The sequence below is a fragment of the Elgaria multicarinata genome, chromosome 13, assembly GCF_023053635.1.
Source record: "Elgaria multicarinata webbii isolate HBS135686 ecotype San Diego chromosome 13, rElgMul1.1.pri, whole genome shotgun sequence".
NCBI lineage: Eukaryota > Metazoa > Chordata > Lepidosauria > Squamata > Anguidae > Elgaria > Elgaria multicarinata.
In genome coordinates, this window is record NC_086183.1 from 32,570,418 (window position 1) to 32,587,867 (window position 17,450).

The window sequence follows — 17,450 nt, forward strand, 5'->3', positions numbered from 1 at the left end:
GAGGATCGAGAAGAGATCCCGGCCCTCCTCTGTGTGACAACCTTTCAAGTATTTGAAGAGTGCTATCACGTCTCCCCGCAATCTTCTCTTCTCCAGGCTAAACATGCCCAGTTTTTCATAGAATCATAGAATAGCAGAGTTGGAAGGGGCCTACAAGGCCATGGAGTCCAACCCCCTGCTCAATGCAGGGATCCATCTTAAAGCATCCCTGACAGATGGCTGTCCAGCTGCCTCTTGAAGGCCTCCAGTGTGGGAGAGCCCATGGCCTCCCTAAGTCATTGGGAGCAGGGGAAAAAGTAAGTGAGGAAAGAGTTAAGCCCCCACCACTTCTCTGCTTCAAACCGCCCCCTCCTGCAGCTGCTCTTGGTCCCACAAGGGCTGTCAGGCTGCTGTTACACATGTGGGTGTGTAACATGTAGTCTGGCCCTTAGGATCAGGGTTGGCGTCAAGGCTAGGCGTAGTTGGGCCCTTGCAAAGGGCCCATACCCCAACAGGGGCCCACTGGAAAAAAAAAAGTCCCCTGGGCTCGCTCCTCCTCTTCCTCATTGCAACCTGCTTGTTCACCTGCTGCCTCTCGCTCCGGCCCAGACACCGGTGGAGGTGAGGAGGAGGAGGAGGAGATGCCATGGCCTCCGGGCACCTTTGCTCTCTGCCTGGCAAGCAAGCAGGTCGGAACAGTGGTGGGAAAGCGGAGGGGTGCACTGATGAGGGTGCCTTGTCCAACGGTCCTCCAAAACCTGAGCCGGCGCTGCTTAGGATGGCGGCTTTCGGCCCCCGTGCCTCTTCCGGCACCTGGGCCTTGTGACCACGGGCAGCACGCTTGCTGTGAACTGGTGGGAATTTGGCCCTGGGGTTTGCGAAACCTGGGGAAGCTGAAGGTAGCATTTGTGGCAGGAATTCCTGAGCTGCTGCCTGCCCTCGAAGGCTTCTTGCCCCCTGCTTTGGGGCAGATTTCATCACGTCTCCTTTGTTGCCTTAAGACGGGGCGGAGGAGCAGCAGCAACCAGCTGAAGAGTTCTGGCTGGGAACGCGAAACGGGCATTTCTTGGCGTTGGTTAACATTTGCCATGGTGCGATTCAAAGGGCCGTCCGCCGCTTCCGCCTCGCGTCTCCTCGGGGAGCAGTTTCCTGTTTTCTGGGACAGTTTGCCGAGGGCGGGGGCTTTTGGCTGCAGCTCACCCCACCCCACCCCCAGACTTATCTGGCCGTCCTTTATGGATGTTCCCTAAAGAAATAGCTGTCTGTCTGGACAGTTTCAGCTCTTCACCTGGGATGCCCGCAAGGAGCTTATTCAGGAATATCTTTCCCCTCTTTTTTTTCTCCCTATTTGCCAATAATTTTCCAGATGTACCTGTTATTTTGAACAGCTTCTTCTAGGTGCCTCTTTGGGTTTTAAACCTGCCCTGTGAAATCCAGCTTTGGGGTGAAGGAATGCAGTCAGGGAGCCAGAATGTGAGCCGGGCCTGCGGGAGGGCAATCTCTGCTGACAAACCTGTTTCTGGCACCGGAGCTCACGACTGGAGTGTTGTGATGTTCGTGAGTTTATCTTAATCAGGGTGAAGGGGACTCCGTATTTTAAATAGATACTTAGGAGAATTCTGTGTCAAGTTAACCCAAACTCTGACCAGAAAATGCTGGGTTCTGTCACCCAGTGTTAGCGATGTACTTTCACAAGGTGTCTCATATTTTGCCAATTCGTTCTGCATTTTTATAATATGATTTTGCATACCTTTCTTTTTTGGTGCTCTGGTTAGCCAGGGAGATAAGCTAGTAGCTGTACAGGACACCAAATTCCTTCCAACCACCAGAAATCCTATTCAGCAATGCCCTTCCCTGGCTTTTAAGATTTCATTCTGTCTTGATCTCAAGCATATTTTTTGCTACCATGAGGTCTAGAAACTTGCCCTTTTGTTTTAAACAAAAGCTGAGCTTCGTAGGAAGATGAATCCCAGTGCTACCTGTACTTCTGTGTCATCCTGACACAAATGTACCTCTGGCCTTATATCTCCCCAAACCTGCCAGCATCTTTACTAGGAGATGTTTCCATCTCTTTAGTAATGTCCCAGAGATGTTGCCCATGGTGGTCTGTTGCAGCAGAAACAACCAAGAGTCTTGTGGCACCTTGAAGACTTCACATTTATTACGGCATCAGCTTTTATGGACTGGAGTCCACTTCATCAGATGCACGTTGGGTTTTCCCCCCAGGGGAATGTATAATGAAGCACAAGTGGACACGGGCAAGTGGAATGTGCCAGTCATGCAAACATCCCTGACCCATAAAATAAATTAGCCGTATAGAACACCTCTCAAAATGAAGGTTTTGAGCTCTAGTTTGTAAGCAATTGAATATCTGGATCTGCCTTCCGCAAGTGGTCGTCCTCTAGATGTGTGGGACTGCAGCTTCCAGAATTGCAATGTAATATGATTTCATAGTACACTGGAGGTAATATGTAATCATCATACACTGGTATTTTCTACACTGGTTTTACTCTGCTTCAAACTTTTATTGGTTTTATATTATGTTTTTATCAGGGTTTTAATTTTCATGAACCGGATGGAGAGTCTTGCCAATTGGGTGGGATAGATATGCAATTAATAAAATAGCAAATAAATAATGAAATTTAGGACTAGTAGCCCTTGATAGCCCTTCTCCTCCAGGAACTTGTCAAACCCCCTTTTAAAGCCATCGAAGTTGGTGACCATCAATATGTCTTGTGGTTACGAATTTCCACAGCAGAAATTGATATAGGTTAAAATACGGAATTAAAACAGCAAAATTTAAATTTAAGTTAAATTAGGTGTTAAAATACTGAGAGAATAAAAAGGTCTTCAGCTGGCGACAGAAGGAGTACAGTGTAGGCGCCAAGCGAACCTCTCTGGGGAGCTCATTCCACAGCCAGGGTGCCACAGCAGAGAAGGCCCTGCTCCTAGTAGCCACCTGCCTCACTTCTTTTGGCAGGGGCTCACAGAGAAGGACCCCTGTGGATGACCTCAAGGTCCGGGCAGGTACATATGGGAGGAGGCGTAAGGTTTCATAAGGTTTCTAGTCCTTATGACACAATGACCCGGGAGTTTCAAAGTAAGATATTCCTTTATGTTTGCATGACACGTAGTTTTTCCTCCCCCACTTCCACCTCTGCTTGGCAAAAGAAGTGACCTGCATGATTTGAGGGAGATAATTTTTCTTTCTGTTCTTTCTTTCCACAGTCCCTGGACGGGTTTGTGTTTGCGCTGAACCAAGAGGGAAAATTCCTTTACATCTCTGAGACGGTGTCTATTTACCTCGGGCTCTCGCAGGTAGGGGGTTGTGTGAGCTGTGTACTAAAATGTGAATAATGCATGCGCAGGCTGGAAATAAAAAAAACCCCACTCATATGGCCAGATGTACAGCGCATGAGTAATGTAGCCAGGCAGGCTGTGCTGAGAATAGCCAAGATGATTGTCTGCAGCATTTTCAAGGCAGAGGACATGCAGTCTGGAAAATACCTCACGACCTGCAGCTGGATCCCACAGGACAGCTGATGTGGGCAGGAACGGGTGTAGCTCACCCACCAGTTGCTTAATATGCACCTTCTAATGCATATCTGTGAGCTTCTGCAGAGTTCTGAGAATCTCAGCTGCCATTTTAAAAGACACAGTGCATGTGTGTAGTCCTCATGAGGATTCATCTTTATCCATGCTGAAAACACTTGTGACTTCTTTAGCTTAGAGGACCGAGACTGAACATGCTAGAGCAGCCTTCCTCAACCTGGGGCGCTCCAGATGTGTTGGACTGCATCTCCCAGAATGCCCAGCCGGGGCATTCTGGGAGATGCAGTCCAACACATCTGGAGCGCCCCAGGTTGAGGAACGCTGTGCTAGAGGTTTAGAGCATCCATGAGCACTGAGGGGAGAGCAGACATGGAGAAATGGGAGTAGAGGCCAGAGACTGACCAATGAGTACTGGAGGCGGGGCAAAGGACAGTCAGGTGACACAGGAAGGCCAGGTAAGGTGATAGCTCAGGCAGTGGAGGCTGGTGGCTCCGAAGTCAGTGGGGTGCAGAATCCGCTCCGGGTTTCAGTCAGAACCAGTCTGGTTCTGACTGAAACCCGGAGCTGACCATGTTGAGGATTGTTTCAGTGGTTTTTCTGTTGTCCTTGCTTCGCATTTGAGCTTCATTTGCAGAAGAATGGAAAACCCTCCCAATAAAAGCTCTTCTTTTGGTGAACAGTGAAAACCCGGCTATTTTAGGAGAGCAATTGGGGAAGGGTTTAAATGGGAGCTACTCTAATATTTCAGGTGTGGTTTCTCTTTTTTCTCTATTTCTCACCTGCCAAATAGTCATTTGTGTGTGTGCCTTTTTCTTCTTCTTTTTTTGTAGAATTGTTTTTATGGTTTTCCCGGTTCTGTTTTAATGATTTAGTTTGCAAACAGCCGTGGACTTCCCTCAGGGCCAAAAGGAAGGAGATCTCCAGTCTTGTAAATAAATCAATGGAGAATAACCAACCTGGTGCAGTTCCTTCCCACACACAGATTGGATGGGAATGGAATGCGGGTGGATTGAGATGACCATTTTGACCGCTACGTGGATAACTCCAGTTGTGAAACACACAGCTAACATTTCTCCTCCAACCCGCAAACCATTCAATGCTTTACAACTGCTGGAATGCTGGGAGTTGTAGTCCCACACATCTGGAGGGCACCATGTTGGAGAAAGGCTGAATTATTGGGAACAAGTTGCTAGTGCAAGAATTCCCCTGGATTTGTAGCAAGATTAATGTGTGGCACAGCCTACCAGCTACTGTACAGTCTATTTCCATATACCTACTCCCCCCCCCACCTTGTCCTCTGAACAAACAGGTTGCGTGGGCTTTGGAAACAGCACAGGAACCTGCCAAACCTATTACTGGAGGTTGAAGTGGGATGGGTGCCTACAAGGCGCAAGTCTCTGCCTTGCAAATCGCCTTCAGCCCCCTGGGGAATCCCTTCCCATATGGTTGTTCATCTCCAGCCCAAAGAGAAGTCTTGCAACACAGGGAGAAAAGAAAGATGTCTTGGGGATGTTTCTTAGGACACCTTTGGTGTTTGGATGCTGGAGGGCAATAAAATCAGTTCCATTTGCATTTTGTAGATTGTCGGGTGCTTTTCGTTCTGTTGTCTGCTCATTGGCGGAAGTTGATTTTTTCCAATTTCCCAAATTTGCACAAATTCGCATTTGTGCAAATTTTCACATGTGAAAATGCCCACCTCCCCCCACCCACCCAAAATGCACAAATACCCCCAGAATGTGCATTTTCATGCTTTAGCCTATGGGAGAAATGTGCATTTTCTGCCAGAGGTTTTTTTATTTTACGTATTTTTTTACAACTAAATTTGCATAAAATTCCTGGAAAAAAATGTCAGCCAATCTGCAGAATCCCTGCGACTTGGAAAAAGCTGGTCTGCAGCAGAATCCGCGGATTGGGTTCATAGAAATTTGTACTCATTTGAGTCCTTGTGGATTTCTTTGACATCCGTAGCTCTGAGTAGTTTGTGCGTATTTTAAATGGCTGCTTTTCCTCCGCAATAAATGCAGAAATGGGCATACAGAAAGGACTGGGGGCCCTTTTGAGAGCATACTTTTGAGAAGCAACGGTGAATGAAATCCTCCATTCATCTGGATGGCTGCCATCTGTCCCTTAGGCCAGTGTCCAACTTGAGGGTGCAGGCTTCCGGGTTCCACAGGACGCTTCCTTTGGCTTGGACATGTGAGCACCTGTTCAGCAGCGCCTTCCTCCGTGACAAGCCACCTCTTTGCCTCCTGGCGAGGATCACGCGCTGTGCCTGAGCTCTGCGGTTCTCACCTGCGGATGGAGAACGCCGGTCTCGTTCCCGGCGTGCCGGGTTTTCGCCTCGCGGCCCTTGCCGCATGAATAATTAATCGAAGTCATTATCTCCGCTGCAAATGAAGCGCTTGAACATGCTCCGTCTGATAATTGATGATCAGCCCTCCTTCCAAGCTGGGATTGATTGATTGTAGCGGGAAGAGGGATGCATCGTTCCCGGTGCTTTTCCTTCCCGCTTGCAGGAGTACTTGAGGAGGAGGGAAAGGACCTCATTGCTCCGTGGGCAGAGCCCTTGCTTTGAATGCAGAAGGTCCCGGGTTCGATTCCTGGCGTCTCCAGGTAGAGCTGGAAAAACTTCTGCCTGAAACCCAGGAGAGCCCGTTCCTGCCAGTCAGTTACGGGTCACGATGCCTCTGTGGAGCCTCCATGGGAAACTGAGTCGGACCAATACAGAGTCAGGCCACTGGTTGATGAAGCGTTCATCTCCATCAGCTTTGCTCAGCCTGGCACGCCTCAAGTGTGTTGAACTACGACATCCATCACCCCCAGCCAGCAAAGCCAAATGGGCCTGCTGGCAGGGGATGTTGGGACCTGTAGTTGTTTTGTCTCTTTACTGCATTTTTATCCTGCTTTTCAGAGAATGATTGCCTGTGTTCAGGCTTACACCCTAAAATGAAAGGAAGAGGAGGGAGATGCGGATTTCAAGGGCAGAACAAGGGGGTGAGCTAGGAGCGGTATTGGCGGTATTCCCGCTTGAATGGCGAGGCTGTTAATCCGCCGTATCTACTTTGGGTTTCTTCGCAGAATTGAGATCCCAGCACTACACAAGGAGCGCTTCCTTTTCTGCTTTTCTGCTACATAACCTCTAGGTGGCACTGTGGTAGAACAGAATTGCACAGTTACACAAGAGGAAATCGTGCTTTCTTTCGCTTTCACAATTAAATGCTGCATTTTCCCTACTCTAAAAAAAACTCTCTGAAAGTGCTGGTGAGATGCAGAAGCGAAACTGGAGAGTCATGACATTGCCTAAAGAACCGATAAACAACCGTGAGTAGGCAATGACGAGGTTATGATAAATGCCTCTTGTAGGAAAGCTCTGAGGCTCTTATTGCTTAGCCCAACAGATGAGGCTAGGGCTTTCTTTCCCATTCTGCAGTTCCACATCTGGAGTCTGCCAGGCTGACCTACACAGACTTGTTGCTGCTCTCCAGCCCAACCTGGAGGAGCCGGGTATCGAACCTGGGACCTCCTGCATGCAAAGCTGATGGGGAGCAATAGCAGGAGAAGGTCGCTGTTCTCATTTTCTGGCTTGTGGGCTTCCTAGGGACTTCTGGTTGGCCACTGTGGATGCTGGACTGGATCTCTCCTTATGTTCTTAATTCAAAGGACAATATCAAAATGGTATACTTGGCAAAGGAGCAACGTGCCAAAATTACTGTGTTGTCCGTACCCAGCTGGAGAAAGCCCACTTCATGATCCGTGACCTTGAAGCCCACCCCTGTCTTAGCAAATGCCCCCCTCGTTTCTTTTCTTTTTTATAAAAAGCCCGTGGTTGGTTCCAGGAAGGCAGTCTAGAAATGCAATCCATCCATCCATCGGGTTTTAGGTCACCTTAAATTGCGGGCAGGTTGATTTCGAACGGGTGCTTCACAGGAACATAGGAAGCTGCCTTATGTAGAGTTATGACTATTGACCCTCTGGCCCAGTATTGTCAACACTGACTGGCAGCAACAGCTCTCCAGGGTTTCAGGCTGGGTTCTTTCCTTGCCCTGCCTGGAGATGCTTCTCGAGAGATTGAACCGGGCGACTCTTCTGCACGCACAGCAGATGATCTACCACTGAGCCACGGACCAAACTGTGATGTTCCTGGGTCTTCCAGGTTGCTGTTGCATTCGGGAGGGAATTCTCCATTAAGCAACGGAAGGCCCTGCCGTTTAGCATCCCTGGATCCATCACAAAACCGTCTCCGCCGTTTCTCCTGTGAGACAGCGCCATTCCCGCACGCCAAAGTCACTTAACGGCACGCGTTCCCTGCTTTTCTTTTCGTTTTAAGCATTCTTATTTTTTTATTTTCACCTTGACAGTTATGCGAAGAACGTGAAAGCGGGGCGGTGTGTATGTGTGTGTTTGCTGGTGGTAGAATCTGAATATCAGCAGAGGGAAGCCTGCCACGGCCCAACCAATCAATAGCGCCAATTTCTCTCCGTGCAACGCTGAACGGAGACCTCTTTGCCTTTCAACTTTCCATTTCCCCTTAAGCAATTAGAGATGGATGAAAGGTGGGGAAGGCACGGGACACCCTCACGAGCGGAGCGGTCATGGCTGGCATGGGGCCCAGGGATGGCAGCCTGTGTGGTGTCCGTGTCAGCTGGCTCGTTTCAGCGGGGCATTTCCCTTGGGGAGGATGTCGTCTGCAACATGAGAAGAGCCCTGCTGGATCAGATCAAAGGCCTGTGTAGTCCGGCATTCTGTTCACACTAGATGCCCCAGCAGGAAGCCCCAAACTGGGCACGAATGCAAGAGCACCCTCCCAACCAGGTTCCCCAGCAACTGGTGTATACTGGCTTACTGCCTCTGGTATTGGAGGTAGCACATAACCATCTGGACTATTTATTTATTTAATTTATTTATTTAAAACATTTGTATCCCGCCCTATATCATTAAGATCTCAGAGCAGCGTCCAGATAAAAGCATACAGTATAAAACAATAAATATGCACAGTTAAAAACAAATTAAACCATGAACCAAGTTAAAACAATATATAATTTAAAAGCAGTAAAAGCAGTTAAAACAATTGACTAGTAGCCGATGAGAGCCTTCTCCTCCATGAATTTTCCTAATCCCCTTTTAAAGCCATCCAAATTGGTGGATACCACTACACCTTGTGGTAGCAAAGTCCACGGTTTGACTGTGCATTGTGTGAAGAAGTCCTTCCTTTTCATAGAATCATAGAATAGCAGAGTTGGAAGGGGCCCACAAGGCCATCGAGTCCAACCCCCTGCTCAATGCAGGAATCCACCCTAAAGCATCCCTGACAGATGGTTGTCCAGCTGCCTCTTGAAGGCCTCTAGTGTGGGAGAGCCCACAACCTCCCTAGGTCACTGGTTCCATTGTCGTACTGCTCTAACAGTCAGGAAGTTTTTCCTGATGTCCATCCGGAATCTGGCTTCCTTTAACTTGAGACCATTATCTCATGTCCTGCACTCCAGGAGGATCAAGAAAAGATCCTGGCCCTCCTCTGTGTGACAACCTTTTAAGTATTTGAAGAGTGCTATCATGTCTCCCCTCCATCTTCTCTTCTCCAAGCTAAACATGCCCAGTTCTTTCAGTCTCTCTTCATAGGGCTTTGTTTAGAGACCCCTGATCATCCTGGTTGCCCTCCCCTGAACACGCTCCAGCTTGTCTGCGTCCTTCTTGAATTGTGGAGCCCAGAACTGGACGCAATACTTTAGATGAGGCCTAACCAGGGCCGAATAGAGAGGAACCAATACCTCACGTGATTTGGAAGCTATACTTCTATTAATGCAGCCCAAAATAGCATTTGCCTTTCTTGCAGCCATATCGCACTGTTGGCTCCTATTCAGCTTGCGATCTACAACAATTCCAAGATCCTTCTCGTTTGTAGTATTTCTGAGCCAAGTATCCCCCAACTTGTAACTGTGCATTTGGTTTCTATTTCCTAAATGTAGAACTTGGCATTTATCCCTCTTAAATTTCATTTTTTTGTTTTCAGCCCAGCACTCCAGCCTATCAAGATCACTTTGAAGTTTGTTTCTGTCTCCCAGGGTATTAGCTATCCACCCAATTTGGTGTCATCTGCAAATTTGATCAGCGTTCCCTGGACCTCCTCGTCCAAATGATTAATAAAGATGTTGAAGAGCACTGGGCACAGGACTGAGCCCTGCGGTACCCCACTCGTTGCCTCTCCCCATTTGAGAAGGTTCCATTGATAAGTACTCTTTGAGTCTGATTCTGTAGCCAGCTGTGAATCCACCTAATAGTTGTTCCATCTAGCCCACTTTTAGCTAGTTTGTTAATCAGAATATCATGGGGCACTTTGTCAAAAGTTTTGCTGAAGTCAAGATATATGACGTCCACAGCATTCCCACAGTCCACAAGGGAGGTTATCCTATCAAAAAATGAGATCAAATGAGTCTGACAGGACTTGTTCCTGACAAATCCATGTTGGCTTCTAGTGATCACCGCATTGATTTCAAGGTGTTTACAGATTGACTTCTTTATAATGTGCTCCAGAATTTTCCCAGGGATGGATGTCAGACTGACTGGTCTGTAGTTCTCAGGTTCCTCCTCTTTGCCCTTTTTGAAGATAGGGACAATGTTTGCCCTCCTCCAGTCATCCGGCACCTCACCCGTCTTCCATAATTTTGCAAAGATAATAGACAAAGGTTCTGAGAGTTCTTCCGCTAGCTTTTGTCTGTCTTGAATCTCCCACAAATCACCTTCAAGGGGTGTCCCCAGGTTCTAGGGTTATAAGAGAGGCCGATCCACTTTCTCCACATTCTTTTTAATTTTATACCATCTTTTCCCAAGGATATTACAGGAAAGGAAACTGAGGCAGGGAAGAAGGGTGTCTTAAGCGGAGAAGACCCTTTGTCCGGTTCTTTGGATTTCGTGCTAGCTCCTTTCAAGAATCTGAACTCCCATCATTTACAGCAGTCTGTTAAACTCGGCACGGATCCTGGCTGTGGACTGTGGTTGTTCGGACTCCCAGAATCCTTTGCTCTAGCCCACTGCTCCCCAAACTCTTCAAAGAGTTTGGAAAGGAGGAGAGGAGTCCTGGCTTGAGGCAATGCAGGACTTTATACCGCTTGACAGGGGCAGTGCTGCTTTTCTTGGCAAAATGCACCATAGCAGGAATTTATAGAGCATAACAGTAACGCCAATGCCTGTCTACTGATCTCAGGTGATGTCGGGTGTGTTTTGGTCTAGGGTACCTCTCTCAGGACTATCTTAAAGAGAGGCCCTGAATACATATCCAAATTACCTGTAACATTTGAGTTTACACACTGCACACTTTTCAATTCCCTCGCGCTGCGTCATAATTTAAAGGCCGAATATCCCGTCACCACCCGCCCCCTTCCTTTGAATGCCTCCCTCGGCTTGCTCCCGCCCCCAATCCAGTGATTGAGGTGTGGTTGAGAGCAGGTGTGGGGGCATAGAAGAGGAGAAGGGACGGCGTCTCTTCTTTTCAAGCTGATTTCTGCTCCCCGAGGCCCCCCCATTGACAAACTGGGCACTTTCAACCTCTTCTCTGGCAAAGATTCCAGACCTGGAGCAAACCTCAGGCAAGGAGAAGGCAGCCTTTGATACAGCATTAAATTGTGATGGAGAGGACCTTGCCGCGGGCCGTGGGAGAAAAGCAGAGGGGGGCTGTTTTTTTTGGGGGGGGGAGAAGAGAGTGCAGTGTGTGTGTGTGTGTGTGTGTGTGTGTGTGTGTGTGTCAGTGTCAGGCAGGAAGGTGACTCTTGCATCCCACTATAAATTTCGTCAGAGCTCTGGGCAACCCATTCTTACTGGGTCTGGAGTGCCGCCTGTGTGTGTGTGTGTGTGTGTGTGTGTGTGTGTGTGTGTGTTTATGTGTGTGGGTCCCTTCATGCTTCCTTCTTATTGAACTTCCGCTTTCAACTGTGGCTCACAAGGGAGACTCCTCTTCTTGATCTCTGTCGCTTTGCTCCTCTGGCTTCCTTGGTTATTTTCCCTCTCTCTCCCTCTCCCCCCAACTCTGCCTAAAGAAAAGAAAAGAAATATGGATTTGCCGCAGTGGGCCAGGCCAAGGCGACCTGCCTGGACCAGGAAAAGTTCTTGCACAAGCAAGGGGGTGTCGTTCCCCACATCCCCCCTGATGTTCACTGCTGCATCCGGCAGTCCAGATGTGCCCTCCAACACCAGGTTGGTGAAGGTTGCAGGAGGTCCCGTCTGTGATGCTGGAGAGGCAGGTTTGAAGGTCCTGGGCCCTTTCCGGAATTTAGAAGCCAGGTCAGGGGTGCAATGTGCAAATGAGCCTCGCCATTTCTTTAGAAACATTTGACCCCGTAGGAAGGGAAGCAAAATTCTCCTTTGTCCACTTCCTGCTCCTCCCCGATCCCCTGTTCTTCCTTTCTCCACCTTGCTTCACTCTTTCCATCACGTCGCGTGTTCCTGGTGCATCTTTAATGAGGACCAGCTCCTTTAAATGCTCCAGACCCTCCGTGAGAGGAAGCCAATACCTCTGCGTTATTATTTATTGATCTCCCTCCGCCCTTCATTATGATGTGGAAAACGTTAACCTGAAGCGCTGACCTTTAGTATTCAAATCAGGCGGTGCCAGATCCCCAGCTGTCTGCATGCTAATGAGGCACTGTGGGGTGGACAGGCCGGGTGGCGCGGAGGTCACGGCCGGGTGGGGAAAAAGCCTTCTTTTTCCCAGGGAGAGGGTGGCGACGGCAGCGAGGACGGGGCTGCACATGAGCGGTGCTGGTGGGGAGAAGAGCGGCAGCGCAAGGCGGCAGCCGCCCTGGTCCTTGCGCAGGGAGGGGTCTTTGCGCATGCAAATGCATCGGTAGCCAGACGGCGGAATCTGGGAGGGAGGCCCAAGACGAGGAACAAATCTGGGCCTCCTTCTGCATGCACTGCCCGGGGAAGCGGTGGGTTGCCTGCTGAGTATTTTATGGATTTGGAACATGGGGGACTAAACTCAGGCAACCGGTGTGTCAGGTATAGGCCTTGGACCTAGTGGTTAGATTTATTAGGACATGCTTTGAGAATGTCAGATGTTCCCAGCAAGCTTCTCTCTGTAAGCAGTTCCCCATGGGAGTAGCTGGTTCACTCCTTTGCTTCGGCCTTGAAGCGGCCAGTTCTCTGGGAACTTCAGAGTGTTTTGGGAAAGGTGGGGGCCACTCTTCGAAGTGGGTTGTAACATCCCGCCCTCTTGGCCCGTGGGCATGGTTTACAGGTCAGAGGACCTGTCTGTCAAGTGACTTGGAATAGGCCTTAAAGGCTGGTGCAAAGCTGAAAAAGCGTGGCTAGGTTTCATCTCTTGACGCAGTGCCTGACCTCCCTCCTGCTTTGGAGTCCATCTCTGCTTGGGACTTTGAAAGCACTCTGCACATGGACGCTTTGCTATTTGGACTTGGGATATCTAAGAAGTGTGCCATGAAAAGTAGTGAGGCCTTTTCATAGACTTGGACTTGCATTTGCTGTGGATTCTGCGTTCGTGGCCAGACTCAGGTGGCAAGGAGTTCCCGGTCCTTAGCAGAAGGACGGGACTCCTGGGCCTGAGGCTTAACTTTTCCTGAAGTCATGGTAATGAAGTCAGCTCAGTAGCGGTAGGCTAAGACTGACAAGTGCGTCACGGATCTCTCTGCCCGGCTCTGGTGACTCAGAGCAACTTTTCCTGGGACTTTGTTTTAAGAGCTTGGCCACGTCCCTTTGAGGAGCCAGCATATGCAGCGTCTAGAGAAGCTCAAAGCTGTTAATTAGCGCACCCTATTCACACACACCCTTCTCCAAGTGTTTGCCTTAAGGACCGTTTCAGAAAAAAGAGCCTAAAGCTTCCTATCCATCGTTCAGCTTTAAGTGTGTTTTGGAGACTCTGTAACCATTAAGCTTGTCTGCCGTGCGATTTCCTCAATAAAAGACGTCTCACCGATGGGAGTGTCTCGTGTCAGCTTGCCAGCACGTGGGAATGCCAGAGGGAACAGGCAAGAACACGACACGGTGAGACGCAGGCAGGTGGCCGCTAGGTGCGTTGGGCAGGGAATCCACTCTGGGTTTCAGTCAGAACTCTAAAGAAGTTCTCCAAAGTGCTGAACGCCACCCCCAAAGTGGGTGCAGCCCCTTGGAGAGCTCCCTTAGAATCCTGACCCAACCCTGGAACGGATTCACCGCCCCACTGACGTTGGTGGTCTGCCTCCTCCTGAGCCTCTTCCTTTTTAGCCGAAATTAAACTCTTCCCCAACAAAAGACGAGGTTTGGGGTGTGTGCCTAAATTATGCAGATCTAATTTGCCTGCTCCTTCCCTGTTTTGCATAGTTCTGTTTCCTGGTAATCCCACAAGGAAGGAGCAGAGAACTCCACACAGGGTCTTGCGGTGCCCTGGCCTCTGGAGACCTCCTTCAGCCGCCCCTCCAGGTTTCCCCAAGCACAGCCTGCACATTTTCAAGACTATCTTCCTAGCCAAAGGGACTAGAAACACGCCTCCTCATTTAAAAGCAAAGCTGGTGTTCTTGGGAGGCTGAATTCTGCAGTCAGTATTTATTCATTTATTTTATTTATTACATTTATATCCTGCCTTTTTTCCTCCAAGGAACCCAAGGTGGCGTACGTAATCCTCCTCCTCTTCTCCATTTTATCCTCACAACAACAACCCTGTGAGGTGGGTTGGGCTGAGGGTCTGTGACTGGCCCAAAGTCACCCTGTGGGTTTTCGTGGCCGAGCGGAGACTAGAACCCGGATCTCCCGGCTCCCAGTCCAACACTTTAGCCACTTCGCCACACTGGCTCTATGAAGGAAAATTTGAACATACCTCCCCCCACCCCGGGCAGTTTAAGTAGTACAGTCCAGGAAGTGCTTTACCACTTGATTTGACCGGCTGTGTAAAACCGGCCATCTGAAGGTCCGCTCTTGATCGACAAGGTATCAGGAACAGCATTAGGGTACCAGCAGAGGAAAGGGTTAGGCGAGTTCATGGAGATCCAAGGACAAGACTGGCTGAAACAGTGGGCTCTTCCGGGGGAAATTTGGGAGGGGAGGGGAGGGGAGGGGAGGGTCTTGAAGAAATCAAAGGGGTAGGCGGAGGCACAAGGAGGAAGAAGGGAGTTATCCTAACAACAGCCCTGTGAGGTGGGCTGGGCTGAGAGTCTGTGACTGGCCCAAAGTCACCCAGTGGGTTTCCACAGCTGAGTGGGGACTGGAACCCGGATCAACCGACTCCCAGTCCAACACTTTAGCCACTACACCACACTGTCTCTCATTCTGAGATTCCCCCACCCCCCGCCTGCGCTCCTACAGAATTGCGGTGCCTTCGTGAAACCCTCCTCACGCTGCGAACCTCCGAGTGGTTCCGCCCTGCAAGAGGGATGCATTCCCTTCCTGTTCAACAACGTTCAGCAGCATTTGACGAAGGGCCTAACTGCAGGCCAGCTCAGGTGAGTCAGACCTCCTGCTGCCGCCTATGCACCCACGGGCTCTTTGTCTTCCAGGTGGAACTGACTGGGAGCAGCATCTTCGATTACGTCCACCCAGGAGACCACCCAGAAGTCGCCGAACAGCTGGGCCTGAAGGCGCCCTCAGAGACTCCCCACCCAAGCCGGCAGAAAGCATCCAGCCTGTTGGCTGCCGCCTCTTCCTCTGGTCTGTCGGACGCCTCCGAATCTGGTACGGTTCCGGGTCATCTTAGAAACCGGCACTTAATTTGGGGGTTTAAGCCCAACTGTGCAGCCCTGGAAACTGTGTGTGGCCCCTCCAGTCATGAGGAACGAGGACTCATCATCTGCCCAGAGATGCCTTCTGAGCTCCGGATGGCTTATAGGGCGGGTGTGCGGGTGTTGAACCATTTTCAGGCTGAAGGTTGAATTCAATTCTGGAGCATCTCTCAAGGGGCAGAACGGCACTGCGAAGGTAAGCTCATTGAGGGAGGCAGTGTGGGCGATTTGCCCAAGGCCCCTCCAAAACCTGAAGCTGGCACGGATTGGAACCTCCATGATCCGATGCATTCTACCTCTGCAAACCAGATGCTGGGGAGGCACAGTAGGGAGAGGCTAATTGCATCCTGGTGGGCTTCTCAAAGCATCTGATCGGACACTGCAAGAAGCAGGCTGAACAAACTCTACGGGAGTTTGTATGTATGGATGTAGCGCTTTACGACGCTCCGAAAGGAGCTTACAATCCAAGTTTCAACTGGGAGCGCGGTTGGGGGTGGGGGGATGGCGTTGGAGAGAGAAGGAGGTGGGAGCCCCCCAAACTACAGAGAGGTGTGGCTGGAGAGGCAGAAGGAATGGGGTGGATGCAATACGAAGGTTCAAGCCCTCGCGCAGCCGCGTACTTGCGCACGCTTGCTTGGAAATAAAAGCCCTGCTGCTGTGATCCTGGCGCTTTTATGCTGTTCCGAACTGTTCCCGAAGCTGACCTTCGTGTCAGATGCTGCTTTCAGAGGGGGGAGGATGCGTCTTCTCCTCTTCCTCATCCCCCAACCTGGGCGAGCGAAGGACACGGAGGGTGAGGAATGAAATGGAATCTCGAGTTGCCCCCCTGCTCATTTGATATTTGCCCGCTCGGCTTTTATCTAGGGAACTTGTGAAAGATTTATACCGAGCCGGTAAGTAAAAGAGAATACAAGATCAGCATTCTGCCCGGAGTGCGTTCTCCTAAGGACGCAGAGAAAGCCCTGCTGGATTCGGCCAAAGGTCCACCTCGTCTAGCATCCTCATCTCAGCATGGGGCAGCCGCGCGCCTCTAGGAAGCCTCCGAGCAGGGCATGGAAGGGGAACGGCCATGGCGCATTCCACCGCTGGACAGGGACGATCCAGTTAGCTATAACGGGCAACCCTGTTTATGAATAGGAAAAATCAAACGCAGGTGTCTGATAACAGAAGAATGGGTGGGGGGGAACCTGCTTGTGTACTAACATAAAATACAAGTGCACCCTCCCAGAAAATGTTGCAGCAGGGAGTGCTTCTTCTCAGGGTTTTAGCCACTCCATTCCACATCACACCAGTCTTAAAATCTCTTCACTGGCTGCCAATTAGTTCCCGGGCGAAGTATAAAGTGTTGGTTGTCACCTTTAACGCCCTACATGGTTTGGGTCCAGGCTGCCTGCGGGATCGCCTTCTCCCGGACAATCCGCCCCGCACACTCAGGTCCTCTGGGAAGAATTTCCTCCAGCCAGCAAAAACAAGGCTGACAACTATTACCCAGAGGACCTTTTCTTCTGCCGCTCCCAGTTTGTGGAATGGCTTGCCAGGAGAGATTCGTCAACTTACCAGTCTTCCAGAATTTAAGAAAGCCATAAAGACTGATCTCTTCCGGCACGCCTACCCGGCTGAATTTTAAGATGCCTTTTTTAATGGTGTGCTGCTTTTAATGATGCACTGGTTTTAAATGTTTGAATTAGTTTTATGTATTTTATGTTGTTTTTAATTGTGTTGTACCCCACCTCGATCCGGAGGGAGAGGCGGGTAACAAATTATTATTATTATTATTATTATTATTATTATTATTATTATTATTATTATTCACTCCAGGCATCTGCTCCCCCTCCCCGCATGCCCACCTTGGCATTCTGCGCTCACCACGCAATCTCGCTCCTCATTGTCATATTTTTTGGAAGAGGTTCTTCATTTTTATTTTTATTTCCCTCAGTTTGGTTTTTTTTGCGGGGTGAGTGTGGTGGACACCCTTGTCCCAAACCCAGCTGCGTTAAAGTATAGCTTCTCAGTTTCAACCTGGAACTGATTTATCCAGACAATGAGATGATTCAGTCTATCCTTTTTTGTTTATGTCATCTCCACCTGTTTCTCAATTTGTTAAACAAAACATTTTTTGTTTACCATTCAGCAAACATTCTGTGTCATTGAGATATTATGGGGCCGACCTCTTCATGGAGCTCTCTCCACAACACCTCCAAGTTCTCCTCCTTGGTTAGCACT

General features: G+C 49.6%; 1 protein-coding gene across 1 annotated transcript in view; it reads left to right on the forward strand.

The window, feature by feature from the left end:
* NPAS1 (neuronal PAS domain protein 1) overlaps positions 1-17,450 on the forward strand; it is an 84,866-nt gene that overhangs the window by 50,744 nt on the left and 16,672 nt on the right. Inside the window, exons 5-6 of the mRNA XM_063140825.1 lie at positions 3,208-3,297; positions 15,006-15,180. Of these exons, the coding sequence (XP_062996895.1) occupies positions 3,208-3,297; positions 15,006-15,180 (265 nt within the window). The remainder of the gene's footprint in view (positions 1-3,207; positions 3,298-15,005; positions 15,181-17,450) is intronic.